General features: G+C 33.8%; 4 protein-coding genes across 4 annotated transcripts; 3 read left to right on the plus strand and 1 right to left on the minus strand.

Moving 5' to 3' along the window:
* The first annotated feature begins 7 nt into the window (after positions 1-7).
* LOC120578394 (probable disease resistance protein At4g27220) lies at positions 8-4,487 on the plus strand. The gene is made up of 4 exons (XM_039831083.1): positions 8-2,820; positions 3,124-3,423; positions 3,542-4,264; positions 4,449-4,487. The coding sequence occupies exons 1-4, from the start codon at positions 46-48 to the stop codon at positions 4,485-4,487; spliced, it is 3,837 nt and encodes a 1,278-aa protein (XP_039687017.1). The 5' UTR covers positions 8-45.
* On the plus strand, positions 4,482-5,832 carry LOC120578079 (uncharacterized). Its single transcript, XM_039830156.1, has 3 exons — positions 4,482-5,306; positions 5,407-5,479; positions 5,629-5,832. The coding sequence occupies exons 1-2, from the start codon at positions 4,536-4,538 to the stop codon at positions 5,422-5,424; spliced, it is 789 nt and encodes a 262-aa protein (XP_039686090.1). The 5' UTR covers positions 4,482-4,535; the 3' UTR covers positions 5,425-5,479; positions 5,629-5,832.
* A 3,560-nt stretch (positions 5,833-9,392) lies between these two features.
* LOC120578395 (putative disease resistance protein At1g63350) lies at positions 9,393-10,662 on the plus strand. Its single transcript, XM_039831084.1, has 2 exons — positions 9,393-10,523; positions 10,627-10,662. Exons 1-2 carry the CDS (start codon positions 9,393-9,395, stop codon positions 10,660-10,662), a joined length of 1,167 nt encoding a protein of 388 aa, XP_039687018.1.
* A 5,014-nt stretch (positions 10,663-15,676) lies between these two features.
* Positions 15,677-16,852, minus strand: LOC120578396 (disease resistance protein At4g27190). The gene has a single exon (XM_039831085.1). The coding sequence runs from the start codon at positions 16,850-16,852 to the stop codon at positions 15,677-15,679; it is 1,176 nt and encodes a 391-aa protein (XP_039687019.1).
* Positions 16,853-18,345: the final 1,493 nt, after the last annotated feature.

An 18,345-nucleotide genomic window follows, 5' to 3' on the forward strand; every position in this document is an offset into this window, starting at 1 on the left:
AAAAAATTCTATAAACTCAAATTGGTAGCTAGCAAAGGGGTGACCATGGATGTTATCATGGGAGTTATTAATAACTTTGCTACTAAAACTGCTGAATTTACGGTTGAAGCTATTGGTCGTCAATTTGGTTACATACTCTACTACAAGGGCAACCTTACCAAGATGACAACTGATGTCCAACATTTGGAGGGAATAAAAGACATTTTGCAACACAATGTTGATGAGGCCAGAAGGAACGGAGAAGAGATTGAAAATATTGTCCAGAATTGGTTGAACACAGTGGACATCACTGTTGCAGATGCAAATGAAATTATTGACAGTGAAGGCCATGCAAAAGCTCAATGCTCTATGAGACATTTTCCCAATTTGTGCACAAGGCACCAGCTAAGTAAGAAGATGATAAAGATGATGCAAACGATTTCTAAAATCGTAGCAGAAGGAAGTTTTGATAAAATTTCTTACCGCGCTGCTTCTCAAATTACAGTTACGCCGTTCGGTAGAGGTTATGAGGCCCTTGAATCCAGAACATCAATGTTGAATGAGATTATACTGGCATTGAAGGATCCTAGCATCTTCATTGTTGGGGTGTATGGAATGGGTGGTGTGGGGAAGACAACACTGATGAAAGAGTTATCTTGGAAAGCGAAGAATGATGGGTCATTTGGTACTATTGTTATGGCTACTATAACAAGTTTACCAAATCTTGAAACAATTCGACACCAAATTGCTGAAGCCTTGGATTTCAAGTTTAATAAGAAGACAGAAGAAGGAATGGCAAGTGAATTACGTGATAGGATAACCAAGGAGAAGCGTATTCTTGTTATTTTGGATGACATTTGGGGGAGACTTGATTTGACAGAACTAGGGGTTCCTTTTGGTAATGATCACAAAGGATGCAAATTGGTGGTGACATCCAGAGATCTTAATGTGTTGATTTGTGAGATGCGCACTCAAAAAGAATTTAGACTTGAAATTTTACTTGAGGAGGATAGCTGGAAATTGTTTGAGAAGATGGCAGGTGATGTTGTTCACGAATTCAATATAAAACCAATTGCGATAAAGGTTGCCAAATGTTGTGCTGGTTTGCCCCTTTTGATAGTCACTACGGCAAAGGCTTTGAGGAAAAAACAAGTCTCTAATTGGAAGGATGCCTTAAATGAATTACAGAGATTTGATCAAGAAGGGTTGCATAAGAAAGTTTACTCTACTCTGGAATTGAGTTATAATTGTTTAGAGAGTGAAGAACTGAAGTTGCTATTCTTATTAATTGGTTCCTTTGGACTGGATTACCGCTACACTGGTTCAATTTTTGTATGTTATTGGGGGTTGGGCTTATTTAGACATTCTCACAAATTGGCAGATGCAAGAATCAGATTCAACAGATTAATAAATGACCTTAAGGCATCTTCATTGTTACTTGAGTCTGAATTTGATCGGGTTAGAATTCATGATTATGTAAGAGATATGGCTAAATCAATTTCATGTAGGACTCGACCAACCTATGGGGTGAAAAGGTACACTAAAGTAAATCAATGGCCTGGGATGGATGAGCTTCAAAAATGCCATCAGATCATCCTTCCTTGGTCTTATATTTACAAGCTTCCTGAGAAGCTGGTGTGTCCAAAGTTGGAGCTACTTCAAGTTGAAAATATAGGTGATTATTTGGAAGTCCCCAACGACTTATTCTCTGGGATGAGAGAGTTAAAAGTCGTTAGTTTATGTGGAATGATGTTTACCCCTTCTCTACCATCATCTCTTCATCTCTTGACAAAAATCCAAACATTGGATTTGGGTGGATGTGTGTTAGAAGACATATCAATAGTGGCAGAGCTGAAGAGTTTAGAGATTCTCAGCCTTGAAAGATCAGATATTACAGAGCTCCCTAAAGAAATAAGACAACTAACTAATCTTCGAATGCTGAACTTAGCCAATTGCTCTAGACTGAGATTCATTCCTGCAAATCTTATTTCAAGCCTAACTTGCTTGGAAGAGTTGTACTTGGGGAATTGTTTTATCGAGTGGGATGTCAAGGGAAGCAACGATCAAAGCAAAAATGCAAGTCTAGAAGAGCTAAGGAGTTTGTCTCATCTAACCGCTTTGGACATAATGACTCAAGATGCTTCAGTTTGGCCTAGGGACTTGCTAGTCTTTGAAAAGCTTGAAAGATACAACATATTTGTTGGTGATATGTGGAAATGGTCTTTGGACTGGTCTGGAAATGCATATGAACCTGCCAGGATACTTAAGCTCAACGACAGTAGGGGTTCAAGCATTCTTTTGGATCGTGGATTTAACTCCTTGTTGAATTCAGCCGAGGACATGTGTCTTGCCAAAATACATTGTGTTAGAAATGTTCTTTATGAGCTGAATAGGGGAGGTTTTCCGCAATTAAAACATTTGCGCCTTCAAGAAAGCACTGAGCTTCAGTACATCATTAATTCAACGGGGTGGGTTCATCCCTATCCTGCTTTACTCAACTTAGAGACTCTGGCTCTTCAAAATCTGTTTAATCTGGAAAAAATATGCCATGGGCCAATTCCAATTCAATCTTTTGTCAAACTAAAATCTTTTGAAGTCAAAGGTTGTGACAAATTGAAGAATCTGTTGCGGTATTCCCTTGTTAGAGACCTTCCTCAACTTCGTGAAATAAAAATTGCTGATTGCCAAATGATTACAGAAATCATATATGAGGTGGATAAAGAAATTGACAAGATTATATTCCCTGAGTTGTGTTCTCTTGAACTTGAAAGTTTGCCTCGTCTCGTTAGTTTATGTGCGCCATTGACGCAGTGCATACATGTGCCGCTAATTGATCAAAAGGTAAAAACATGTTTAACGCTTATACTTTTTAATTTATCATAGGATTCTTCCAATACCTTTATTTTCCCGGGGAGGGGGATGGAGTCCCTCTAATAAAAAAATATGATACTCTTATCATTCTATGTATTATTGTTCAATCAACAATATGGTATTTTTTTTTCCTCTTATACCTTCAAGTTCCATTATGTTACCTCATTAGATATTCACAGTGAACTATCTTTTCATCTCAATGATTGTTTGTATTTTTCTCAACATAAATTAATAGGAAACATAAGATCTTCATGAGGATATTTTTGTTAATAGGTTGTGATGCCCCACCTTGAACTATTGAAGCTGTCTAAGATCAATTGTGAGAAACTGTGGGATGACAAACTTCTGAGTCATTCTCGCATGCAAAACTTGAAGAGTTTGACAATGGACAAATGTGGTAGCATGAGATACGCATTCTCATCCTCAGTTGCTAGAGAACTTGTAAACCTGAAATCTCTTAAGATTAGTAATTGCCAAATGTTGGAGGACATATTTGTCTCAGATGGAGAGTTCGGCAGTCTTCCTTTACCGCCAATCTTGGAGACATTTGAAATCTCCAACTCTAATGACGAGGTAGGCATTAATTTCATTGTCTCCAACTCTGCAACCATTAACTATTGTTTTATTTGCTTTTAGTTCTGCTGCTTGTGCAATTAACTGTTAAAAGATCTAAGCATGTTACTGATTGTAGGATCTACTTCCAATGTTAGAGACATTTGAAATCTCCCACATGGAACACTTGAAGTCAGTATGGCACAATCAATTAGCCCCAAATTCCTTCTGCAAATTGAAGCAACTGAAAATTCAATTCTGCAATAAATTATCAAATATAGTTCCATCTAATGTTCTTGATAAATTACAGAAGCTGGAGACAATGACTGTAACAGATTGTCCTAATCTGGAAGTTGTGTTCGAAACACAAGGTCTAAAAGCAGATGGTGGTAGACAGATAAGGCTGGATATGCAATTGAAAACTCTCACTTTGAAAAATTTACCGATGTTAAAACACATATGGAGTGGGAATCCTATTCAAAGCTTCAAGTTTCAAAACATCTTCGTATTGAAAGTTATTGAATGTAAAACCCTTAATCATGTCCTTCCCCTCTCTATGGCTAAAGAGCTTCAGCATCTCCAAGAAATTTATATTGAAGAATGTGGCATAGAGTTTATTGCAGCACATGATGAATTGGCTGACACATATCCGATACTTATTTTCCCAGAATTAACATCTTTGAGTTTTCGAGATTTGTCACAACTTAGAAGCTTCTCTCATGGATTACAGACCTTGGATTGTCCTGTTTTAAGACATGTGGATGTGCTTCATTGTGACAAGCTTGTTCTATTCAAGCCAAAGTCTCTAAATTACCAAGAAATTGTTCCAGTTGATACAGTACCCCTTCTTTCAATCGAAAAGGTGCATTCTACATATCAATACTCTGCCAATAAATGTCAGAAATACTTATGCACACCAAAAAATACATTTTTAATAGATAAGTGGCGTGCTACTTGTTATTTTCTCATTGAAAAAGGGAGCAAAATGAGAGTGTTAGTTTTATTCCATGTTTTCATAAAGTTTATATGCTTATTATTTTCTTCAGATAGCTATTAACTTGAATCTGATTACTTGTATTTCATAGTTTGTCCCCAACACAAGGGAGCTTATTCTGAACAGAAAGGATGTCACCATGTTATGCAATGGTCAACTTAATGGTGAGCTTATCTACAGAGTAACAGCTCTTCGCCTGCGATGTTTCCATGATGAGGCTGACAAATTTCCATCTGGTTTCCTCCAAAAGTTTATCAATCTCATAATGCTTAAGGTGACATGTAGTTCCTTCACATACATTTTCTCGAGTGGAAGCGAATGCGCTGGACATTCTGAAACAACTATGAAGTTGAGAATTTTAGTACTTGTTCAGTTAGATAACCTCGAGTTTATATGTGAAGAGAAATCTGAGGTGCAATCAGTTATTCAAAATATTGAAACTTTGAGTGTACATAGATGTTCTAGGCTGAAGAACATCGTTCCATCCTCGGCTTTCTTTGAGAATTTAGAGCAGTTGGAAGTGGTAAATTGCGGTGGACTGGAATATATTATGAAATCATCAACAATTACCAATTTACCAAAACTTCGAAAATTATGCATAGATTTTTGTGAAAAGATAGAAGTAATCGTTGCAAGTGATGATGAGAATGATGCTTCGGAGTTATCATTTATGAAATTGGGGTATCTGCGATTGAATAACTTACCAAGGCTAAGAAGTTTTTGTAAAGGAAGACATGACTTCAAATTTCCACTATTGAGGACGTTATTTGTAATAAACTGTCCCATGATGGAAACTTTCTCAAATGGTATGTTGAACGCACCAAAGCTCATAGAAGTACGTGTAACACCGCAAGATGATCGTTGGAATGGTGACCTTAACACTACTATAAAAAAAATTGCAGTGAAAAGGGTAATGCATACAAAATTGATTATATCCAATTATGTCTCAACTTTTATGGCTTCCATTCTCACATTGATGTTGCCTTTTTATTTTTTTTCTGAATATACAGAACTCTACCGATGATTAGGTTTGTCCTCAAAGTTTAATGGAGGGTCAACTAGATAATTCGTTGCAATCACCTGGTAATTCAGAATCACCACATTGTGAATTTTTTCCCTTATTATTTTTTCATTATATTTCATGTTCTTCAAAATTTTGTTTTAGTTTCATTGTCATACATAAATCTTTTTCTTTCTTGTTTTGATGATTGTTTCTTATCTTCATTTCATAGGTTGTATCTTCATGTTTCCCAATCAAAGCTAGTCGGCTAATCTCGAATGGCACTAAGCATTTACCACTTCTGTCGCTTGTATCAGTTTAATGACTTTTCTATGATAACGACTTCTGTCGCTTGTTCTCTGTTGTTTACAAAACTAATCTCTACTAAACTTTCCTCTCTCAGTTAATCAATTAATATTCCTTGTTTTCATTTAAAGGCATCTTGATCGTTGCACTGCATTCAAGTGTTTCTTTTAGGGGAACCAGGATTGATTTGTAAGATACTTCTGAAAAAAGAAATTAAAATGATGGCTAAACTCTTCATCCAATTCTACTCTTAAAAAATTGAATCCAATATGAAAATTGTAATATAACAATTAGAAAGTGTTGCAAAGAAAATACACTTAAGATCAAGAGGAAGTCTTGTTTTCTTACAAGCATTTGAGCACACTATATATATCTAGACACGCACAGACGCAAAAATAAATTTAATTTAGGGTTAATTAAGTTTTTGGTCCCTATAAATATCTACAGTTTTGTTTTTAGTCCCTATAAAAATAAATGACATTTTTTAGTCCCTACAAAATTTTCTGTTAATGTTTTTAGTCCCTATTAAATTAAAATTTGTTTAATTATGCTTAAAATTTTAAATTTTTTAATGATTTTTTACATACTTGTTTAAAACATTATAAAAGGTTCCGCCACAATAAATTAGCTCAAAATTTTATTTTTAGGTCCAAATTTTCGTTACTTTTATCTTGAATTTTTGGCGTTTTAAAAAAATTATATTTAATTCATTACATGTTAAAAAATTCTAATTTTTTATAAAAAAGATTATTATAATGTTCTTAACATGTCTGTTAAAAATCATTTAAAAATATAAAAGTTTAAGTATAATTAAACAAATTTCAATTTAATAGGGACCAACAAATACTTTTAGTCCTTGTAAAATTAAAATTTGCTTAATTGTGCTTAAACTTTTAAATTTGTAACATATTTTTCACATACTTACTTAGAATATTATACAAAGTTCCTCCGCAAAAAAGTAACTTAAAATTTTATTATTAGGTCCAAATTTTCATTAATATAATCGTGAAAATTTGGCTTTTAGAAAAATTCATATTTAATTTATTACATGTTAAAAAACTAATTTTTTTTTATAAAAGAGTGTCTTACGATGTTATGAACATGTATGTAAAAAATCTTTTAAAAATTTAGAAGTTTAAGCATAATTAAACAAATTTTAATTTAACAGGGACTAAAAACATTAACAGAAAATTTTGTAGGGACTAAAAAGTGTGATTTTTTTTTTTTATAGACACTAAAAACAAAACTGCAAATATTTATAGGGACCAAAAACTTAATTAACCCTTTAATTTAATTGTTGAAAAATTGATATCTTTTAATTATTTTCCCTTTCTAGTTTTTCTCAATTGTGTATGTGTGCTCTAATAGTGTCCAAATCTTTGTCATCAAGGAAGTATTTTCCTAACAGAAAACACAACTCAAGTGGAGTAATATTAAGGTGCCTAGTAACCTTTATGTCAGTTACAAACATACTTCATTGATATATATTTTATACTCCCTCCGGTCCTATTTATTAGAGAATTTTGGGTCAACAAAAGTTGATGTATCTAATTAAAAATTCAATCCAAATACATTCATTTTTGTTGACCTAAATTTCTCTTATAAATAGGATCGGAGGTAGAATATTTTCTACTGATATCATTCATTTATCTCTTTTGTAACCGGAAAAAAAAAAAAAATCCATTTCCTCTTTTTTTATTGGGTTACCATATATGTAGGAAGTTCTCACCACTGTTTAGATCTGTGATTTATCCCCATATAAGAATATGTGAGGTACATAAGATTCTACTTCAACTGTTTTTTTTTTCAAACACAAGACAGAGATCGAACCTGTATGGATGAGCAATAGTCGACTTCGGATATGATTAATGAAATGCATCTGCATACGTTTTAACCAAGGTAGGGGTCATGTACCAGACAGTGGAAAGGACAGATTGTTCAGGTAGGTTGGTGCAGGTAACCACAACAACAACAAAGAAAAAATAAACAATATGATAATAAACAGAGGGGAGCAAGAGGAGGTCCTCAAAGTGTTGTAATTCTCTCACAATGACATAAAATTCTGCAACGCAACTTTAAAACTATAGCACAAAAAGAAACACAATTCAAACATGCACCAATTGACTTATATACCATGGAGAAGAGTTGGTACATTATTTTTGGTGTGAAGCAAATCTCATTTGTGCACAAATGTAGACACTAATCCTTCATATAGAAGTAGACCGTAATAGATGACAATGTTCTCGCTCAAAAAATTTAACATAAAGTTGACACTTTTATGTAAAAGAGAATCGTTTGTCAAAAAAATAAAAAATAAATGAAAAAGAGATTCTTGCTTTCAATAAAGTACAATTTCACCAGTGTCGATTACAAGCAAAACTAACCAATGTTACAAATATTACTATATATTTTCAATGAATTTAGTATCTAAAAGACTCAAATAAGTCGCTCACTAATTTGGATCAAATCAGTCCCTACTTCATACGTATCTGGCTCATCTAATTGAACCTCATCATGTAGCCATAAGTATCAATTTAGAAAGTGTTGCACAGAAAATACACTGAAAAAGAAATTACATCTCATTTGGAGTAAGATTAAAAGGACATAGGTATCAATTTATGAAGATATTAAGGTGTCTAGTATTGTTTATGTCAATTACAAACATACTTCACTGGTTACTGTTATATTAGAAACAATTAATTATGCCGATTGGCTATCAATAGTAAACTCTTTCGAAAAAAATACTTAAGAATGAAACTACACAATCTTCAAACTATTTTCAAAATTTCAAGATTGTAAAGAATTGACTGCATCGTTGATGTTATTTATATATCAAACAGAATTTTCATACAAATGGTTAAAGTAGTTGCAAACACATACTTCCTATGTCCCTATTTATAAACACATTTGGAGAAAAATGTATCCCTAAATATAAACACTATTTCATTTTATTACAAGATACATTTATTACTTTTTTTCAAAATATATCCTAATTAATACTTCTTATTTGTCTTGAAAGTTTAAAAGTCAATGTAGAATAAATTAACAGGGATGGAGGTCATAAAACAAATGTACACATTCGTTCCTTAAAAAAAAAATGTACACATTCGTTACACTAACAACTTTTCTTAATATATATGTAAAATGGCAAAAGATTATAAAAAGGGATGGAGGAAGAATCCAATAGACCTATACCTCATGATAACTTTTAAAATCTCTGTCATATGAGATTAGCCGATTAGTCTCGCATCCAAAGGAAATAAATAAATAAAATAAACAATTGTTAAAAAGACAATAAAAAAAGGAAATGTATGGAAATGAAGCTAAGACAGCATATAAATATTGAAGAACACAATATTATGCAAAGGAGATGAAAAGTTTAATGTGCTAACTCTGTTTGAATTACCAATTGGAGAGATTTGATCAACAAGGTTTGCATATGAAAGTCTACTCTACCTTGGAACTGAGTTATAATTGTTTAGAAAGGGATGACCTGAAGTCACTCTTCCTTTTCATTTGTTCATTTGGACTGGACCATATCCACACTGGAATGTTGTTTCAATGTTATTGGAGTTCAGGGTTATGTGAACATCTTCCACATTGACAGAGGCACGGAATCAATTTTTCAACTTAATAAATGACCTTAGGGCCTCTTCATTGTTGCTTGAACGTGAAAGAGGTCGAGTAAGAATGCATGATGTTGTACGTGATGTAGCTAAATTAATTGCGTCTAGGTTTCATCGTACTTATTCTGTGAAAAGGTACTCCGAAGTCAAACAATGGCCAACGATAGATCAGCTTCAAAAGTTCCATCAAATCATTTTGCCTTGGTCTTATATTAATGAGCTTCCTGAGAAGTTGGAGTGCCCAGAGTTGAGGCTACTTCTACTTCATAATATAGGCGACAATTTGAAAGTCTCTGATGAGTTTTTCTCTGGGATGAGAGAAGTAAAAGTTCTAGATTTGTATGGAATGATGTTAACCCCTTCCCCACCTCCATCTCTCTCTTTCTTGACAAACCTTCAAACATTGACTCTGGGGGGATGTGAGTTAGAAGACATATCAATAGTTTTGGAACTGAAAAGTTTAGAGATTCTCAGCCTTGAAAGATCTGACATTATAGAGCTCCCAGAAGAAATAGGACAACTAACCAATCTTCGAATGCTGAATTTAACCAACTGCTCTAGGTTGAGATTCATTCCTGCAAATCTTATTTCAAGCTTAACATGCTTAGAAGAGTTGTACATGGGAAATTGCTTTATCCAATGGGATGTCAAGAGAAGCAAAGACCAAAGCAACAGTGCAAGTCTGGAAGAGCTAGGTAATCTGTCACATCTAACAACTTTGGACATCATGATTCAAGATTCTTCAGTTTGGCCAATGGAGTTGCAAGTCTTTGCAAAGCTTGAGAGATACAATATATTTATTGGTGATGTATGGAAATGGTCTTTGGAATGGGCTGGAGGTGCTTCTGAATCTTCAAGAACACTTAAGCTGGCAGAGAGTAAGAGTACAAGCATTCTTTCAGATTATGGATTTAACTTATTGTTGAATTCAGCGGAGGATTTGTGCGTAGCTCAATTACAACGTGCTAGAGGTGTCCTTTACGAGTTGAACATGGAAGGTTTTCCACAATTAAAGCATTTGTGCATCGAAGACAGTTCTGAACTGGAGTGCATTGTTAATTCAATAGGTTGCTTTTATCCCTATCCCGCCTTCCCCAACTTAGAGACTTTAGCTCTTCAAAATCTGTTTAATCTGGAAGAAATATGTCATGGACCAATTCCAATTCAATCCTTTTCCAAGCTGAAATTTATTCAAGTCAATGGTTGCGATAAGTTGAAGCATCTGTTTTCATATTCTCTAGTTAGCAATCTTCCTCAACTTCTTGAAATAAAAATTTCGGATTGCAAAATGATTACAGAAATCATATCTGAGCAAACATCTGAGGATGATATAGAAGTAAACAAGGTTATGTTCCCCAAGTTGCATTTACTTGAACTTGAATGTTTGCCTGGTCTCATTAGTTTCTGCTCTGTGCCATTGGCAGTTGAAAATTATGAAGATACACGGTGCATGGCACTAATTGATCAAAAGGTAAACATACGATTTTTCTCTTTTTTATCATTATTGTCTTTTATAGCTTAATTAAGCATCCTGATGTATTTATTCAAAATCACTGGATGTCTACAATACATCGCCATTATCCTATTGATAAATTTGAAGGTGTTTACATATTTTATTTCCATTTTTATTTTTGACGGAAGCTCCTCAACAACTGCCTTTAGTTGTAACCTGCAAGCATTGATCATAATATATCAGGGATAGACAGATAGCTTTAGCTGTGTAAATGGTAACTAGCATGGTATAAGAGGATGAACTTTCCTATCTTCTGAAAGTATACCAATAATAAAAGGGGTGTATGTTAACTAGGGATAATACTCCAACTAAATGATTGTACGAGCCTGAGTTTGTAATTTATGCTATATAGGAGACACAGATGAGTAGAGTAGTAGTTTGTATTGCTTGTACCTCTGGATTACACTAATCAAAGGGAATTCTGTTGTTAATATTCAACTCTTGTTTAGTGGTTACATCCTTCCTTTGTTTTGTTAGTTCTATCATCTTTTATCTTATTACCGGTTTTCCCCCAACATCACTCAATATGAACAAATAACAATTTTGCAATATTATTCATGTCAATAGGTTGGAATGTCCCAACTTGAGACCTTGAAGCTGTCTAAGATCAATTCTTGGAAATTATGGGATGACATACAATCCGGTTATTCTTGTGTTCAAAACTTGACAAATGTAAAAGCCTTGATCATATTTTTCCATTATCTGTGGCCAAAGAACTTCCATATCTCCAAGTGCTTCATATAGAAGAGTGCGGTGTGGAGACTATTGTTGCACAGGATGAAATGGCCGATGCAGTTCCAATACTTGTTTTCCCAAAATTAACATCTTTAAGTCTGCGAAGTTTAGCTCAACTTACAAGCTTCTGCTATGGATTACACACCTTGGGTTTGCCTTTCTTAAGAGATTTGGATGTGTATCATTGTGATCAGCTAGAACAATTCTGATATGCAGTTTGCTGTTCAAAATCTTGAAGTATTTGAAGTATTTGAAGTATTCAAATGTTGCATACTACGGAATATAGTTCCATCCTCGGTGCGATTTGAGAAGTTAGAGAGAGTGAGAGTGGCCTTTTGTGTTGGAGTGGAAAATATTATGTTATCATCAATTGCTACTAATTTACCTAAACTTCGGAAATTAGTTATAGACAATTGTGAAATGATTGAAGTAATAGTTGCAAGTGATAAAGAAAATGATGCTGGTGAGCTAGCTTTCTTGAAATTGGAGTTTTTGCGATTGTATAACTTACCACACTTAAGAAGTTTTTACAAGGGAAATTACAACCTCAAATTTCCATTGCTGCAGAAGTTAGTCGTGGGAAAATGTGACATGATAGAAACTTTCTCAAATGGAGTGTTGAGCGCACCAAAACTCGGAGCAGTACATGTGACTTTAATACTACAATAGAAAAACTTTTTAAAAGGTCCATGGAGTTGGAATGGTGATTTTAATACTACAATAGAAAAACTTTTTGCTGAAAAGGTAATGTTTACAACTTTTAATTTTTTTTTAAGAGATAATTCAACTTTCATGGTTTGAAATCTTTAGTCGTTACGTTAAATAATGCCTAAGCTTGTTGCGAATAGCTCGAATTGAATCTGATGAGTTAGAATTTGTCCTATAAAGTTGAATAATGAAGACTCAAGGTAATTACTCGCAACCAACTGGTAATTCAGACAGAGTTAGCACATTGAACTTTTCATCTCCTTTGCATAATATTGTGTTCTTCAATATTTATGCTGTCTTAGCTTCATTTCCATACATTTCCTTTTTTTATTGTCTTTTTAACAATTGTTTATTTTATTTATTTATTTCCTTTGGATGCGAGACTAATCGGTTAATCTCATATGACAGAGATTTTAAAAGTTATCATGAGGTATAGGTCTATTGGATTCTTCCTCCATCCCTTTTTATAATCTTTTGCCATTTTTCATATATATTAAGAAAAGTTGATAGTGTAACGAATGTGTACATTTTTTTTTTGAAGGAACGAATGTGTACATTTGTTTTATGACCTCCATCCCTGTTAATTTATTCGACATTGACTTTTAAACTTTCAAGACAAATAAGAAGAATTAATTAGGATATATTTTGAAAAAAAAGTAATAAATGTATCTTGTAATAAAATGAAATAGTGTTTTATTTAGGGATACATTTTTCTCCAAATGTGTTTATAAATAGCGACATAGGAAGTATATGTGTTTGCAACTACTTTAACCATTTGTATGAAAATTCTGTTTGATATATAAATAACATCAACGATGCAGTCAATTCTTTACAATCTTGAAATTTTGAAAATAGTTTGAAGATTGTGTAGTTTCATTCTTAAGTATTTTTTTCGAAAGAGTTTACTGTTAATGCTAGTAGTTGTAAAAATAGCTTTACATTGAAAATGAATACCAGTAAAGTTCTTTTAAAATCCATGTAACCTTTTATGATTCAAAAGTATATTTTTTAATTGGTTTTTGATTCCTTCTCATTATTTATTTCTCATTACTGCACTTTGACAAACTTTGGATGTAAAAAGGGCAAGATTTGAAGTTGCAAGGGTCTACACAAGTCCTGCATGGCCAAAGGATAAATTCTTGGCAGAAACCAGACATGCACATCAGCAAGCCTGCGCTTATCTGCACGGCCTTACAGTACTCAACCAACACACTAGTTAATGGTTGCAGATTTGGAGACAATGAAATTAATGCCTACCTCGTCATTAGAGTTGGAGACAAATATGTCCTCCAACATTTGGCAATTACTAATCTTAAGAGATTTCAGGTTTACAAGTTCTCTAGCAACTGAGGATGAGAATGCGTATCTCATGCTACCACATTTGTCTATTGTCAAACTCTTCAAGTTTTGCATGCGAGAATGACTACGAAGTTTGTCATCCCACAGTTTCTCGCAATTGATCTTAGACAGCTTCAATAGTTCAAGGTGGAGCATCACAACCTATTAACAAAAATATCCTTATGAAGATCTTATTTTTCCTATTAATTTATGTTGAGAAAAATAAAAACAATCATTGAGATGAAAAGATAGTTCACTGTGAATACATAATGGAACTTGAAGGTATAAGAGAAAAAAAATAATACCATGTTGTTGATTGAACAATAATACATAGAATGATAACAGTATCATATTTTTTTATTAGAGGGACTCCATCCCCCTCCCCGGGAAAATAAAGGTATTGGAAGAATCCTATGATAAATTAAAAAGTATAAGCGCTAAACATGTTTTTACCTTTTGATCAATTAGTGGCACATGTATGCAATGCGTCAATGGCGCACATAAACTAACGAGACGAGGCAAACTTTCAAGTTCAAGAGAACACAACTCAGGGAATATAATCTTGTCAATTTCTTTATCCACCTCAGATATGATTTCTGTAATCATTTGGCAATCAGCAATTTTTATTTCAAGAAGTTGAGGAAGGTCTCTAACAAGGGAATAGCGCAACAAAATCTTTAATTTGTCACAACCTTTGACTTCAAAAGATTTTAGTTTGACAAAAGATTGAATTGGAATTGGCCCATGGCATATTTTTTCCAGATTAAACAGATTTTGAAGAGCCAAAGTCTCTAAGTTGAGTAAAGCAGGATAGGGATGAACCCACCCCGTTGAATTAATGATGTACTGAAGTTCAGTGCTGTCTTGAAGGCGCAAATGTTTTAATTGCGGAAAACCTCCCCTATTCAGCTCATAAAGAACATTTCTAACACAATGTATTTTGGCAAGACACAATGCCTCGGCTGAATTCAACAAGGAGTTAAATCCACGATCCAAAAGAATGCTTGAACCCCTACTGTCGTTGAGCTTAAGTATCCTGTTAGGTTCAGACGCATTTCCAGACCAGTCCAAAGACCATTTCCACATATCACCAACAAATATGTTGTATCTTTCAATCTTTTCAAAGACTAGCAAGTCCCTAGGCCAAACTGAAGCATCTTAAGTCATTATGTCCAAAGCGGTTAGATGAGACAAACTCCTTAGCTCTTCTAGACTTGCATTTTTGCTTTGATCGTTGCTTCCCTTGACATCCCATTGAATAAAGCAATTCCCCATGTACAACTCTTCCAAGCACGTTAAGCTGGAAATAAGATTTGCAGGAATGAATCTCAATGCAGAACAGTTGGCTAGATTCAACATTCGAAGATTATTTAGTTGTCCTATTTCTTTTGGGAACTCTTTAATATCAGATCTTTCAAGACTGAGAATCTCTAAACTTTTCAACTCTGCAACTATTGATATGTCTTCTAACACACATCCAGCCAGCTCCAGTGTTTGGATTTTTGTCAAGATACAAAGAGATGGTGGTGGAGAAGGAGCAAACATCATTCCATATAAACTAATGACCTTTAGCTCTATCATCCCAGAGAAGAAGTCATCGGGGACTCTCAAATAATCATCTATATTCTGAAGCTGCAGTAGCTTCAACTCTGAGCACTTTAACTTCTCAGGAAGCTTGTAAATGTAAGACCAAGGAAGGATGATCCGATGGCATTTTCGAAGCTCATCCATCCCAGGTCATTGATTTACTTTAGTGTACCTTTTCACCCCATAGGTTGGTCTAGTCCTACATGCAATTGATTTAGCCATATCTCTTACATAATCATGAATTCTAACCCGATCAAATTCAGACTCAAGTAACAATGAAGATGCCTTAAGGTCATTTATTAATCTGTTGAATCTGATTCTTGCATCTGCAAATTTGTGAGAATGTCTAAATAAGCCCAACCCCCAATAACATACTAAAAGTGGTCCAGTGTAGATGTAATCCAGTCCAAAGGAACCAATTAATAAGAATAGCAACTTCAGTTCTTCACTCTCTAAACAATTATAACTCAATTTTCCAGAGTAGAGTAAACTTTCTTATGCAACCCTTCTTGATCAAATCTCTGTAATTCATTTAAGGCATCCTTCCAATCAGAGACTTGTTTTTTCCTCAAAGCCTTTGCCGTAGTGACTATCAAAAGGGGCAAACCAGCACAACATTTGGCAACCTTTATCGCAATTGGTTTTATATTGAATTCGTGAACAACATCACCTGCCATCTTCTCAAACAATTTCCAGCTATCCTCCTCAAGTAAAACTTCAAGTCTAAATTCTTTTTGAGTGCCCATCTCACAAATCAAGACATTAAGATCTCTAGATGTCACCACCAATTTGCATCCTTTGTGATCATTACCGAAAGGAACCCCCAGTTCTGTCAAATCAAGTCTCCCCCAAATGTCATCCAAAATAACAAGAATACGCTTCTCCTTGGTTATCCTATCACGTAATTCGCTTGCCATTCCTTCTTCTGTATTCTTATTAAACTTGAAATCCAAGGCTTCAGCAATTTGGCGTCGAATTGTTTCAAGATTTGGTAAACTTGTTATAGTAGCCATAACAATAGTACCAAATGACCCATCATTCTTCGCTTTCCAAGATAACTCTTTCATCAGTGTTGTCTTCCCCACACCACCTATTCCATACACCCCAACAATGAAGATGCTAGGATCCTTCAATGTCAGTATAATCTCATTCAACATTGATGTTCTGGATTCAAGGGCCTCATAACCTCTACCGAACGGCGTAACTGTGATTTGAGAAGCAGCACGGTATGAAATTTTATCAAAACTTCTTTCTGCTACGAGTTCAGAAATCGTTTGCATCATGTTTGTCATCTTCCTACTTAGCTGGTGCCTTGTGCACAAATTGGGAAAATGTCTCATAGAACATTGAGCTTTTGCATGGCCTTCACTGTCAATAATTTCATTTGCATCTGCAACAGTGTTGTCCACTGTGTTCAACCAATTCTGGACAATATTTTCAATCTCTTCTCCGTTCCTTCTGGCCTCATCAACATTGTGTTGCAAAATGTCTTTTATTCCCTCCAAATGTTGGACATCAGTTGTCATCTTGGTAAGGTTGCCCTTGTAATAGAGTATGTAACCAAATTGACGACCAATAGCTTTAACAGTAAATTCAGCACTTTTAGTAGCAAAGTTATTAATAACTCCCATGACAACATCCATGGTCACCCCTTTGCTAGCTACCAATTTGAGTTTATAGAATTTTTTCTATTGAAATAGAGAGTTAGATTCTAATTTACGAGAATTATTTAACCACTTTATAACAGCACATGAATAAACAGAGAAAAATGAAAGCACAGAAATGAAGACAATATTAAATGATTGGTGGAAGAAGAAAAAGAGAAGAGAAACACCATCGTGTGGCATAAAAATGTGTCTGTGTTCAATTTAGAAAAACTCAAATAAACATTAGCAATTTTCATCCTTCAAAAAATCATTAAAAATTTAGAAAAATTAGAAAATTCAGCAGCTTTAGAAAAAAAAATTGAAATAAAAAATTCTATTGCCATCTCTTATTTGTTAGCTGTTAGTTGATTTTTTTGGTAGTGGCCGGGGTTTCCTCCAACCACCCTGGACTTGTTGTCATTGAAACAGACTCGGAATCTAATGTTAAATGCTTGCAAGCGAAGATGAAAGTTGCAGATTTGGACTTGATTATATCTGATTGTATTCATTTTCTTTCCTTACTTCCTAATGTTAGTGTTGCTTTTGTTGGTAGAACGCCAAGAACAAAGCTGCCCATGGCTTAGTTAAAGTTGTTGTTAGTTTGGGTTCTAAATCATGGGTGGGTTATAAACAATACTTTTTACGAAATTTTAGTTAAAAGTATAAATATAGATGTTTGTGACTTTCAAATTATAACCAACTTAACAAACTTTTTGTAAAAAAAAAAAAAAAAAAAAAACCAACTTAACAAATCATATTTATATTTTTCAATGGCACTAACAGTATAGCAAATATAATATAAATTTTTAATTTCTTAATGAAAACAATAATAAACATTAGTATAAAAAAAATTTGTTTAAGGATATGACTGGGGTAATAAAAAAGCTAGTCAAAAATCTCTTATCCCCATTACATATATCTATAGCATTAACACTGGCACTATCGTGCCCCTCTTTCCGCTTGACAAAGAATGCTAAAATTGTAAAAATTATTATGTGAAGGGTAAAGTTGGAATAAAAAATGTTAGATCAAAACAAATTTTTTTGTTTATATAATGTCAAAATAAGGTTTCTCATCATGCTTCTCCTTTTGTTATGGATTATTCATATTTTAATGGGATTTAAATAATTTTTTAATTGATAATTTAAATAAAAATGATAAAGAGTTTTTCTATTCACACCCCATCTATTTCTGTTTACACCAAACTTTACTTAAAAGTTTATAATAATATCAAACTAAGTTTACTTGACCTACTTAAACTAAGTTTAAATGACCTAGTTAAACTGAGTTCAAGTATGAACACTAAAAAAACTCAGTTTACATGACTTATTTAAATTGTGTTTTGGAAGAGGAAAGAAGGAAGAGACGTAAGTTTTTTGTGTGAATGGGTAAATTTGAAAATTAAATTTTATTTAAGGGTAATATTGTCATTGTAGGGTGTAATCAGGAATATTTGTGGTGTAATTAGAAAAAATTCAATGATAAAATGG

Source organism: Medicago truncatula, chromosome 2, assembly GCF_003473485.1.
Source record: "Medicago truncatula cultivar Jemalong A17 chromosome 2, MtrunA17r5.0-ANR, whole genome shotgun sequence".
NCBI classification, from domain to species: Eukaryota; Viridiplantae; Streptophyta; class Magnoliopsida; order Fabales; family Fabaceae; genus Medicago; species Medicago truncatula.